Source organism: Elephas maximus, chromosome 4 (genome assembly GCF_024166365.1).
Source record: "Elephas maximus indicus isolate mEleMax1 chromosome 4, mEleMax1 primary haplotype, whole genome shotgun sequence".
NCBI classification, from domain to species: Eukaryota; Metazoa; Chordata; class Mammalia; order Proboscidea; family Elephantidae; genus Elephas; species Elephas maximus.
In genome coordinates this window covers 161194765-161207486 of record NC_064822.1, presented here as the reverse complement: position 1 = coordinate 161207486, position 12722 = coordinate 161194765, and the positions used below count along the sequence as shown (strand labels likewise).

The 12722-nt window shown below is 38.3% G+C and overlaps 2 protein-coding genes across 2 annotated transcripts in view; one reads left to right on the top strand and one right to left on the bottom strand.

The window, feature by feature from the left end:
• The window catches only part of CCDC38 (coiled-coil domain containing 38), a 49254-nt gene extending 43719 nt beyond the window's left edge, over positions 1-5535 (top strand). The window contains exon 17 of the mRNA XM_049884114.1: positions 4988-5535. Coding sequence (XP_049740071.1) covers positions 4988-5098 — 111 coding nt within the window. The 3' untranslated portion in view covers positions 5099-5535. The remainder of the gene's footprint in view (positions 1-4987) is intronic.
• Positions 5536-6147: 612 nt separating this feature from the next.
• On the bottom strand, positions 6148-12014 carry SNRPF (small nuclear ribonucleoprotein polypeptide F). The gene is made up of 4 exons (XM_049884116.1): positions 11882-12014; positions 9499-9624; positions 6873-6937; positions 6148-6285 (listed from the first exon to the last, which is right to left on the bottom strand). The coding sequence occupies exons 1-4, from the start codon at positions 11882-11884 to the stop codon at positions 6219-6221; spliced, it is 261 nt and encodes an 86-aa protein (XP_049740073.1). The 5' UTR covers positions 11885-12014; the 3' UTR covers positions 6148-6218.
• Positions 12015-12722: the final 708 nt, after the last annotated feature.

Here is a 12722-nt window from a genome sequence, read left to right as displayed (position 1 = left end):
ATATATTCCAGGAAGACAATTTCATGGTTATCTGCAAAGCCAATGCAGACATTGACGCTCATCATAGTAAGAGTTACCAGATAGTGTTTACTGTGTGCCTCACAACCAGCCTTTTGAAGTAAGCACAGTAAAACCTGTGAAAGCTGGAACCTGTGTAAGGCAGAAACCTGTCAGAGAAGGAAAACTCAAATATTTTCTACTAATAAAGAGCAATAGAAAGAACTACATGCTGTCAAAGGTGGAAAACTTTTAAGACATGGCAGTCCCTTCAAGTTCCAGCTCTCACAGTTTCACTATACTCCAAAGTTTTTTTGAAGTATGACAACTGTTAAATACATACCATGTCCAGAAATGAATCTGTACATCTATGGCCAACTGATTTTTGACAAAAGTGCTAAGTTCATCCAGTGGGGAAAGAACACTCTCTTCAATCAATGATGCTGGGACAAATGGATCTCCACATGTGAAGGAATGAAGTCGGACACATACCTCATACCATATACAAAAATTAACTCAAAATAGATCGAAGACCTAAGTGTGAGAACTTAAACCATAAAATTCTTAGAACAAAACGTGGGAGTGATGCTTCAGGATTTAGCTTCCAACAATGGATTCATGGATATGACACCAACAAAGTTCGAGCAACAAAAGACAAAACTGACAAATTAGACTTCCATAAAATTGTAAACCTTTGTGCATCAATGGACTTTATCAACAAAATAATGAGACAAACTACAGTTGGGGAGGAAATGTTTGGTAACCATATAACTGACACCCCATTGCTGTCAAGTCAATTCTACCTCATAGCAACCCTATAGGACAGAGTAGAACTGCCCCATAGGGTTTCCAAGAAGTGGTTGGTGGATTAGAACTGCTGAGCTTTTGGCCTAGACTCTTAACCACTGTGCCACCAGGGCTCCATATAACTGGTAAGGTTTTAATACCCAGAATACATAAAGAATTCCTACAATTCAACAACAAAAAGACAAAAAAACCCAGTCAAAAAATGGGCAAAGGACTTGAATAGACTCTTCACCAAAGATATACAAATGGCCAATAAACACATGAAAAGATATACAGCATTAGTCATCACGGAAATGCAAATCAAAACCACAATGAGATACTACTACACACCCACTAGACCCTGGGTGGCACAAATGGTTAAGTGATGGACTACTAACCAAAAGGTTGACAGTTCAAACCCACCCAGAGGTGCCTCAGAAACAAGGCCTGACAATTTGTTTCCAAAAGGTCACAGCTTTGAAAACCCGGTAGAACAGTTCTACTCTGCACACATGGAGTCACTCTGAGTTGAAACTGACTCAATTGCAACTAATAACAATAGGATGGCTATTATCAGAAAAATGGAAAAGTGTTAGCAAAGATGTGGAGAAATTGGAACTCTCATCCATTGTCAGTGGGATTATAAAATTGTGCAGCCACTGTGGAAAAGTTTGGTGGTTCCTCAAAAAGTTAAACATAAAATTACCATGTTGTTGTTGTTAGGTGCCGTCAAGTCAGTTCTGACTCAGACTCATGGTGACCCTATGCACAACAGAACAAAACACTGCCCAGTCCTGAGCCATCCTTACAAGCACTGTTATGCTTGACCTCATTGTTGCAGCCACTGTGTCAATCCACCTTGTTGAGGCTCTTCCTCCTTTCTGCTGACCCTGTACTCTGCCAAGCATGATGTCCTTCTCCAGGGACTGATCCCTCCTGACAACATGTCCAAAGCATGTAAGACACAGTCTCACCACCCTTCCTTCTAAGGAGCATTCTGGCTGTACTTCTTCTAAGACAGATTTGTTCGTTCTTTTGGCAGTCCATGGTATATTCAATATTCTTCGCCAACACCACAATTCAAAGGCATCAATTCTTCTTTGGTCTTCCCTATTCATTGTCCAGCTTTCACATGCATATGATGTGATTGAAAATACCATGGCTTGGGTCAGGCGCACCTTAGTCTTCAAGGTGACGTCTTTGCTCTTCAACACTTTGAAGAGGTCCTTTGCAGCAGATTTACCCAACACGATGCATCTTTTGATTTCTTGACTGCTGCTTCCATGGCTGTTGATTGTGGATCCAAGTAAAATGAAATCCTTGACAACTTCAATCTTTTCTCCATTCATCATGATGTTTCTCATTGGTCCAGTTGTGAGGAGTTTTGTTTTCTTTATGTTGAGGTGCAATCCATACTGAAGGCTGTGGTCTTTGATCTTCATTAGTAAGTACTTCAAGTCCTCTTCACTTTCAGCAAGCAAGGTTGTGTCATCTGGATAATGCAGGTTGTTAATGAGTCTTCTTCCAATCCTGATGCCCCGTTCTTCTTCATATAGTCCAGCTTCTCAAATTATTTGCTCAGCATACAGATTGAATAGGTATGGTGAAAGAATGCAACCCTGACACACACCTTTCCTGACTTTAAACCAATCAATATCCCCTTGTTCTGTACGAACAACTGCATCTTGATCTATGTAAAGGTGCCTCATGAGCACAATTAAGTGTTCTGGAATTCTCATTCTTTGCAATGTTATCCATAATTTGTTATGATCCACACAGTCAAATGCCTTCGCATAGTCAATAAAACAGAGGTAAACATCCTTCTGGTATTCTCTGCTTTCAGCCAGGATCCATCTGACATCAGCAATGATATCCCTGGTTCCATGTCCTCTTCTGAAACCGGCCTGAGTTTCTGGCAGTTCCCTGTCGATATACTGCTGCATCCATTTTTGAATGATCTTCAGCAAAATTTTACTTGTGTGTGATATTAATGATATTGTTCTACAAAATTACCATATAACCCAGCAACTCCACTCCTAGGCATAGACTCAAAAAAGACTTGAAAGCAGGGACACAAACATATAGTTGTACATCAATGTTCACTGCAGCATAACTTACAATAGCCAAGAGGTGGAAACAATCCAAATGTCCATCAACAGATAAAATGTGGCATATCCATACAAGCGAATATTATTCAGCCATAAAATGAAGTTCTGAAATATGCTCCAACATGGATGAACTTTGAAAACATTACACTGAGTGAAGTAGAAAAAAAAGGACAAATATCGTAGGATTCCACTTATATGAAATACCCAGATTAGGCAAATACATAGAAACCAGTTTATTAGTGGTTACCAGGAGCAGGTGTGAGGGAGAAATGGGGAGGGGGGGGTTGCTCAAGGGGTACAGAGTTTTTGTTACAAGTGATGAAAAAAATCGGAAATGGATAGTGATGAGTGTTATACAACATGGTGAATGTAACTGTCACTGAATTGTACATATAAAAATGGTTGAAATGACAAATGTCTTGGTATATATATTTCACCACAATAAAATATATTGCTAACTTAGGTTACATATATGTAATGCTTCAACAACCACAACCAGGTGAAAAATGCTGGTTAACTGGTTATTTTGGTTATAGAGTATGAATCAAATGGTTTGATGATTTGAAGACTGATCTATTAAACATTAAAAAAAAAAAACCCATTGCCATCAAGTCAATTCCAACTCATAGCGACCCTATAGCACAGAGTAGAACTACCTCATAGAGTTTCGAAGGAGCGCCTGGTGAATTTGAACTGCCGACCTTTTGGTTAACAGCTGTAGCACTTAACCACTACACCACCAGGGTTTCCATTAAAACATTGTGAAACTAATAAAAATTACTGTCAAAAGATGATTTTTTTTAAATAAGCATTTTATCCTAGAGGGTCTGTACTTATCTACTTCAATTGAACACTTCCTACCAACGCTGCCCTGTTCTCTCAAGGGAGAAATAATCATTCTTTATAGCCCTTCGACATGTACATACTGCTATTCATTTAAGCCACCAAATTGAAATTGTTTTAATATATCCATTTTCCTTCTAGGCCATGAGTTACAACAACCTTTGTATCCCCAATGTCTAGCACACAGTGGACACTCAATGCTTACTGAATTAACAGGCTAAAAACGAAAATAAAAAGTAAACACTGGAAAATTTAAAAGAATGGTGACCCAGTAAGTCTGCCATGTACAAAGACCTCTGACAGAAGTTTTTGATACTTTATTGGCAACTTTCTCAGAAAGTACTAACAACAAAGATTAACAAAGAAGATTCTTGACAGTCGAAAGAAAAAGCAAAAATTCTGACATTAAGGAATTCAGAGTCCAGTTCTCCTAGGACATTTCTGTTCCATGGGATGTGTGCTATAGGTCAGTTCCTTTGGACCAGGGATATTCTGCAATGCATGGGACCACCACACACAAAGAACCATTCAGCCTAAAATGTCACTGCTGCCCTTTTTAAGACACAGTGGAGATATTCCATCAAATCTCATGTCACAGAGAATACGGTATTCTCTTCATCCATTCAATTTATACAAATTCAGCTATAAAGCAAAACAAAAATAAAAATGAATGGGGAAATTCCAAGACTAAAAGAAAATAATAATTTGATTGCTGATATACTTAAGTATATGCCCCAGAGAAAATGAATAGGTATGAATCTAGGGGTTTCTCTAAGTCTTTCCTGGGTGGGAACACTTCCCAGAGTCAATGGCAATACCAGTGGTTAAGACAACAGTGCATGGTTTCCTGAAGATTTGTTCAACAAAATATCTAAATGGCATTCAACTGGTGCTCAATACAAGTAATCTAACCATGAAGGAAAAAGTAATTACAGCACTTACTGAGATATGTTGGCCAACATGATGCTTTTCTAGGCTTTTAGACCATATTCTACTTGATGAGTTCACCTGTATCTCCCCAATTCCCCTCAAAACATAATTGCTTTGTCTTCTGCATAGTATGACTGCTCGATTTGTTACTTAACTTTGCCTAGCATGCTTGATATCTATTAGGTTATCTATTTCTTTGTAACTGTGATTATTTAACATTTTAAACTATATTATTCTTTGTGAAAATCATTAATATTACATATATTTCACTAAAAAAAAAAACTGTTAAAGAATATTAAGATTTTGCTCTCCTTTTGTTTTAGTTGGGAAGACGACTCATCTTTCGTTCAAGACCTCCATCTGGTAACAAACGTGAACTACAATTAGTCAATGAGACAACAAAAACACAGGAAGAAGAATATTTTTTTACTTAAGGCATTTTATTACCAAAATGGGTTTTAGGCATATTTTGCAGATTTTGGTTTTCAGTAACGGCAATATTCTGACCTACATGCTGGCCTAACCAATTTGAAGAATTAAGGCCTTTATTTTAAAGGTTATAGGAATAGGAGTGGGAGTTTTCTTTCACTGAAGCCTTTTATTATCCCTAATTATTATTCTATAAAGTTGAACATTTATATCTATACTTTGAATTGCTAACCAGTGGGCATATATATCCACAGTTAGCTTTATTAACCTAAGTATATGGTGAATGACCACTGAAGCGTCATTCTCTGACAACACGAGACTTTACATATTTTCTCAACCAGTCTGTAGGAAGCTCACAGCATACGCAAATTCACTGTGCAATACACATTTTAACAACGTACAACTGTAAAATATATGATGGGTTTTGGGGGGTTTAAAATTTAAGTGAAAACCACTAGATTACAGTCTCAGAACATAATTCTGAGACTGGTTTTTATTTCACAGTCATGAATTCTGTTCAGAAAACTTAATTCTCTTAAATGAACAAAACATACCTTGAACCTAAATGACAGTTCACAATTTCTGTTTCTGTTGTGCCCTATCTCCACATTCATTGTAATTCTCAAGTGATGTTCCAATTTTACTTATAGTATGTGTACTCTTTAGCTTAGATTGATGTAGAATTAACATGTAATCGATTTACTAACTTTTAAGTAAAATAATACAGTATATATAATACTAAGAAAATGTTTAGATTTATACATGTCAAAAGTGGATTAAAAATAACTTTAAAATAAACAGTTGCTTTTAAAAGGTCTCAGTTAATATATAATTACAAGGGCTGAAATACATACACTGTCATAAAAATTTCTACAGCATGTAAATGAGTTATTTTCCCTCATAGAGAAAACAGTATTGGTCTTAAAAATAAAACATGAGCTTAAATAAAGTTGGGTGGCTTTTAATGCATTAGTTTTGGGAATAATCTCTCAATTATTTCACCATTTGAGATTTGCATGTAAATATATGAGTATGAATGGTTCACAAGGCAAGATGAAAAACAAACAAATCTTTATTGTCTAGAAATATACATATATAAAAAAAAAAATCCCCCACAAAAAGATGCTATTCTCTCATTTCCCCATCTTCTTCCTCTTCTTCAACACCTCTGATATAAAGGACATTATTACACCTGTAAATACAAAAAGAGTATACTTTGTTGTTCCAAAGGAAAACCATGTAAATCTGAATTACTATTACATTAGATTTTCTCATTACAAAAATACTGAATGCTAAATGTACAATATATCATTTCTTTCTCTTTTTAAAAAAGTTTTTACCATAGATGTGTTTAAAACGCACATGGCATTTATTTTTACCATGTAGTTGTTATGACATGTTTATAGTTTTCCAAAGGGAATTTGGGAGTTTGAAGCTAGTTCTAGAAAAGAATGTACTAAAAATCCATTAATAGCAGCCAGACCCAACTAAAACAAGTTCCTACAACTAAGACCACTGAAAAAGGTATTCAGCTAAGAGCTAGAAAGTTTATATCAACACTAGAAAAATCATAAAAGGATGAATAACTCCAACAATTTAAACATTACCTTTGACAAGTTCAACAATTTCAAAGACTTCTGAAGTCTAGTTGTGGACTATTTTGTTAAATTAATAACAATTTTTAAAAAAGTAATTCTGAAATTGAGACACTAGTTTATTTAAACAGGTGTTTCTAATGCTCATCAGCAACTCCTTGCATACCCTAGTACTCTTTGTTACCTTATTAAAACTTCACCCAAATGTCCAGACAATGCTCCATCTATGTATTCTTCTGTATTTGCAAGCTTTAAATAAAAAGAAAATGTATTAGTCTAATAGCACAGTATAAAAAGAGTATAACATATTTAATACTGGTGAAAGAACTTACTAACTGGGACCCTTCTATACCAACGACTCACACTGCCTATAATCATAATTAGGAGATGAGCTCTCTATTACTATTGCAGTACTTTTTGGTTTCATATAAACATTCATCGAAGTAAACATCGATGGATGTAAAATTAACATGTTATATAATAAAGCTTATTTCAACAAATTTTCTAAATCTCCCAGGTTATATAATGTTTCTTTCTATTAGGGACTAAAAGGGTATGTCAAGGAAGGCAATCTCTGATTACAAATAAATTGTGATTCAAAGTTTCCCTAAAATTCATTTCTAAAGAACCAGATATTAACTTTTCCCAAAGTAATGATGTTATAAATCATAGTTAGGTACCCAAATGGGTGTACAAAAGCTATGGCTAAAATACCAAATACTTTTATATTAGTCAACAACCCAAGCCAAAGAACTGAGTAAAAATTAAAAAAAAAAAAAAACTATGTGCTGATCAACAGGAAAAAACAATTTCTTAAGAGGTTAAACAATTAAGAGTGACCATTATAGCTATTTAAGGGAACTCAATTATTTCTAATTTTATATCAAGTGTTAGGTTTCCTTCATATAGGTAATAAGCTTTACTCCTAATTTTTTTTTTTTTTTAATTACAATCACTGTCATCTGGGCTCACAAGAGAAATGAACAGGAGAAAAGGGAGAGAGGGAAATTTCCTTCATAACCAGGCAAGTGGAAAATGAAAAGGAGAACACAGGGCTTAAAGAGGATGTGAGGTAAGCATTGAAAACATTTTAATGCATTAATGCTGATACTGGATATTACTTTCTCTTCTCTCCAGAACAAAAAGTATCCTCCTATATCCTTAGGATAAGGTTTTATTCGAAACATATGGGGTTGCCAAAAGACAAATAGTTTTACATGGAATGAATATCAGAAATAATATATCAAGATAGACTATTTTTAAAACAAAGTGATTATTTTTGGCCAATGCTCACCAACATTTAATTGGTTTCTAAATTATCCAACAATGCTCCAAATGCTTTCTATCACACTTTAAATAAAATCCAAAGCCTTTACTGTGGTTTAAAAGGCTGTAACATGGCTACCAGACCAACCTAACTCTCCATCATTCTTTTCCTAACTTACTCCGCAAGAGCTGCTCTAGCTTTCTTGTGCCTTGAACATGCCAAGCATGCTCCTGCCACAAGGCCCTTGTACTTGCTGTTCCTCCAGATACTTGAATTGCTCATTCAATTCTAGTCTCTTGTTTAAATTTACTTCTTTCATTGGTTACTTTATCTATTATTGCACACTGTCCCTTGTTCTGCTTGGTTTTTCTTCATAGCAACTATCATTACCTGTTATTACATTATATTATCATCTCCAATCACTAAAACATAAACCCCTTGCAGGTAAGAACTTTGTTTTGTTCACTGCAGTATTCACAGTGCAAGGCACATAGTGAGTGCTCAATAAATATTTGCTGAGAAAAAAACCACAGAAGCATATCAATGTGGTTGGTTACTCAAGGATACATTTTGCAACTAATTCTGGCAGGCTCATTAGGAAGCTGTATTACTTCTAAAACTAAATATCCAATGGTTATTTTTTAAATTGAGATATAATTCCTATAGCATAATAATCACTCTTTTAAAGTGTACAGCTCAGTGGTTTTTAGTATATCCATGAAGTTGTACAACCACCACCACTATCTGATTCTGGAAAACTTCCATCCCAATGGGTATACTTTTCAGATCTTTCTATGGCCTTGGTAAAAGATTCCCGCTTTAGGAATTTTCCAGGCCAAAACCATGCTCTATAACCCTGGGGACCTGAGCATCATCTGTTTAGGTGGTAAACTCTTATATCATGAAAAATCCTGTGGAATACTTGGAGTCATGGTCAACCGACCACCTGTCTAGGTAACCTGTAAAATATATTCATCTGCTGTTAATCTGTCACATAAATACTTGCACTTCAGGACTCATTAGAAAATATAACCTCAAACTCTTTCATCAAAAACCTGGCTAAAATATTTATAGAAGCTAATTTAACAGACATGCAGTGAGTCCATCCATCCCTTTGTCTGGCCTGTCTTCCCCGTTAAGAAATGCTTTGATTTTTTAATTACTTTGGTATTGTCCCTTTAGCATTCATTAAAAAACATTTCAGGAGTTTCACTTGAGAAACTTCTTTCAGAGCTAAGTGCTGGGAAAAGTTTTGCTTTCTCCAGCATACTCTTTTGTTTCCCTTATGGCATTATGAATCAAATGTCTGAGCTCTTCTTACTTTAACCACGAGGAATCATCTGTGGCTGAACTCTGGGTTAACCCCAAGTCTTGTACCTTGTATATCAGAGTTACAGCATCTTCCCGGCCTTGACTTTATTCCTGATTTTGCTTTATATTTGTCAGTTTCATTGTATGCATTCTGTAAGCCACATTAAGACCTCTGAGGAACAAGGTGGAATATAATAAATACAATTTTATAACTTTTGTAACTCTAGCTTACCTGCATGTTCATATAGCCATCTACAGATACCAGGTAGCCCTTGTACTCCATTCCCCACTTAAGTTTCACCATCACTGGCTTTCCTGTTAATCCGTTCAGGAAAGGTTTGGGATTGAGGGGTAAACTCTGCACAAGGAATAAATAATAACAATAATAAAGGACTCAATTGATTCTTTTCCCTTAGCTTGGCTTCCACCACGCTTTCTTCTCTACCAAATCATCCACCAATATTTTATGTATCCAAGTGATGCAAACTCTTGATTCCCTTTCACTTTTTAAATTGTGAAAATTAATACATAATTTTGACTATTATTTTTTGAAAAGCACCAGGAAAATTTAAACAACCAATCAGCCAGTTTCATCTTCAACTCATCAAAACTTTTAGAAGTTTGTTATTCACTTAAGAAAGACTGTTTCAGGCTCTAAAGAAACAAAGGTGAAGACACTAAAAAAGAAAAAAAACAGCAGATGATATAGTCTCTGTCCTCAAGTAGCTGGCGGGGGCTGGGGGCGGGCGGGATACATACAGATGGACAGATGTACCAAGTGCAGATACACACTGGAGTACTGAACCAATACGGGGGAAAGGTTGCCTGAAATAAGTAATGCCTCAGTTTTAAAGGAAGAGAGGTGCTTCCGGAGAAGAAAAAGGACTGATGTAAAAGCAGCTAAGGGTGTAGCAACAAGGTAAGCTCAAACCAGCTGCCCTAGTCAATTTTGACTCGTGGTAACTGCATGCCAGGCCTTTCTTCTGAGACGCCTCTGGGTGGGTTCGGATCACCAACCCTTTGGTTAGTTGTTGGGTGCTTAACTGAAACCACCACCCAGGGACTCCTAAGGTGACCTCAGAGATATACAAACAATTCAGTGTTGTCAGAGTACCCAGACATGAGGCTACAGAAGCAAGCAGGGGCCAGAACCTTCACTTTAATTTTAGGGGCTAGGATTAGGTCTTATTTGGCTTTGTATTACCAATGCCCAGCAGCGCCTGCTACATATTGTAGGCAATCACTTAAAACCAAAAAAACCAAACCCGCCGCTGTTGAGTAGATTCCAACTCATAGCAACCCTACACGACAGAGTAGAACTGCTCCATAGGGTTTCCAAGGAGCGGATGATGGATTTGAACTGATGACCTTTTGGTTAGCATCCAAGCTCTTAGCCACTGGGCCACCAGGGTTTCACTTAATGTTTGTTTATTCAGCAAAACAGTAGAATCCCCAGTGAATTCAGACTTTTCTCCTTCCCTCATTTGCTTTCCCATCAGCTCAAAGGAAGGAAAGAACCAAGAAACCTAGCTACCCAATCCTTTTAAGATAAGCATATTCAGAGTGATCTCACAGGACACAGGATCTACTGCAATAACCTCCTAATAGGTGTCCAGTTTTCACTCATCTTTCTCCAGTTTATTAACAATACAGCAAGTATTATTATTTTTTAAGGTATATATCGAATGTCACACCTCTGCTTAAAATGCTTCAATAACTTCGAATTGCACCTGAAGTAAAATCCAAACCTACTAAAATGGCCTAAAAGGTTCAGCTCAATGCCTGCCTCTCTGACCCTATCTCATAACTCCTCTTTCCACAAGAAGCACTGTGGCTTTTGGGTCAACTCCTGGAAAATGTCAAGCTTTCTTCCCGGCCTTAAAGGCTTTGCTCCTGTTCCCTGTGCTTGGTACACTCTTTCTCCTGTTCTTTAAGGGACCGTATTTCATGTCATTTAGATGTACCGTCAAATGCCGTCTATCAGGGCAGCCATCCCTGATCACCTATCTAATGTACGAAGCATCCTGTTTGCTTCCTTCTTAGGATTATTTGTAACTGTATGTTTATTTGTTATTATTTGATCAATGCCTGTCTCCCACATCCCACTATGGGTTCACACAGAGCGCAGGGTCCGCATCAGTACTTTTCACCCACCACCTCTGGCGCCTAGAACAGTAACTGACAGGTGGATGCGCACAATAAAGATTTCCGGAACGAATACACGAATGCTTCAAAGCCTGTGCTTTGGGTTCCAGAGGGCTGCGGGCGGGGGGTCCTAACATCTTTGAATCAAAGTGGATTGTGGAGTGTGATACTCAGGAAGTGAAAATGGAGCGTCCCAAAGTCCCGCTTCATCTTTACCCTGGCCCTGTGGCCTCGGTCAGGTAGGAAACCTCAGGCCTGGGTTCAAACGAAGAAGAGCGGGAAAGAGAGCAGGATGCTGGGGAGGGGAGGGCACCGGGAGGCCCTCAAAGTCCCCAACTCAGGGAGAAAGGGACTGGCGGCGAGATTCACGGATTCTCACATGGATGAATGGGGAACGCGCGAAACAACTACCAGGCCTGTCTAGACCGGTCGCTCTCCCTCTCCGGCGACTCACGCCGTTCTCTCCTTACCATCGTGACTACGGGTGAATGGTGTAGGATCCTCGCCGCCGACCCAGCTGTTGTCCGTCCCTCGTGATCGAAGCAGCCGCTCTAGGCCCGGAGTCGCGGCACTCCAAGAGAAATGGCCGCCAAAAAGCAGCGTGACCTTTCACCTCTAACCCAGCCCGTCTGGCTTCTCTGATTGGGCACAAAGAGACGCGTGCTGATTGGAGGAGGTGGCTGTGCAGTGTCTCCTGGCAACCAGCGGCATGCTTTCCGGGCTTCGAGACCCGTGAGGAGTCTTCGGCCGGACTTCAAAGGCTAAGGGACCCGACTCCATCTTCCTCGATGGGGTGGCAGGAAAAGCCTTGTGTTGACTTCCCGCCTGGGAGATGCTATATATCGTGTAGAACGGACGTGATTTCTCGTCAACTTGGCTAATAGAGGTTTCCTTTGCTCTTTCGGCGCAGTGGTAAAGAGCTCGGCTGTTAACCAAAACGGTCGGCAGTTCCAGTCCACCAGCCGTTCCTTGGAAATCCTATGGGGCAGTTCTGCTCTGCCCTGTAGGGTCACTATGAGTCCGAATCGACTCGACGGCAGCGGGTTTGGTTTTGGGTTTTATAGTTTAAGCCAAGCAGTTCTTGGAGTTATTTATCTCAAAGTTCCGTGAGTTTTCTTTTAGTTTGATGATCATTCAATAAATATTTAGCCTTTACGCAGACTTTGAGTTCCTACTTTGGGCTAGGCTCTTTCACAGTTGTTATCATAGAAATCTTCCCAAACAGTATTTTGATTTGGCAGTTACAGCCCTATTTTAGAGATGAGGAAACAGGCTCAGCAGGTAACTTGCCCACTATTCCATAACTGAGTT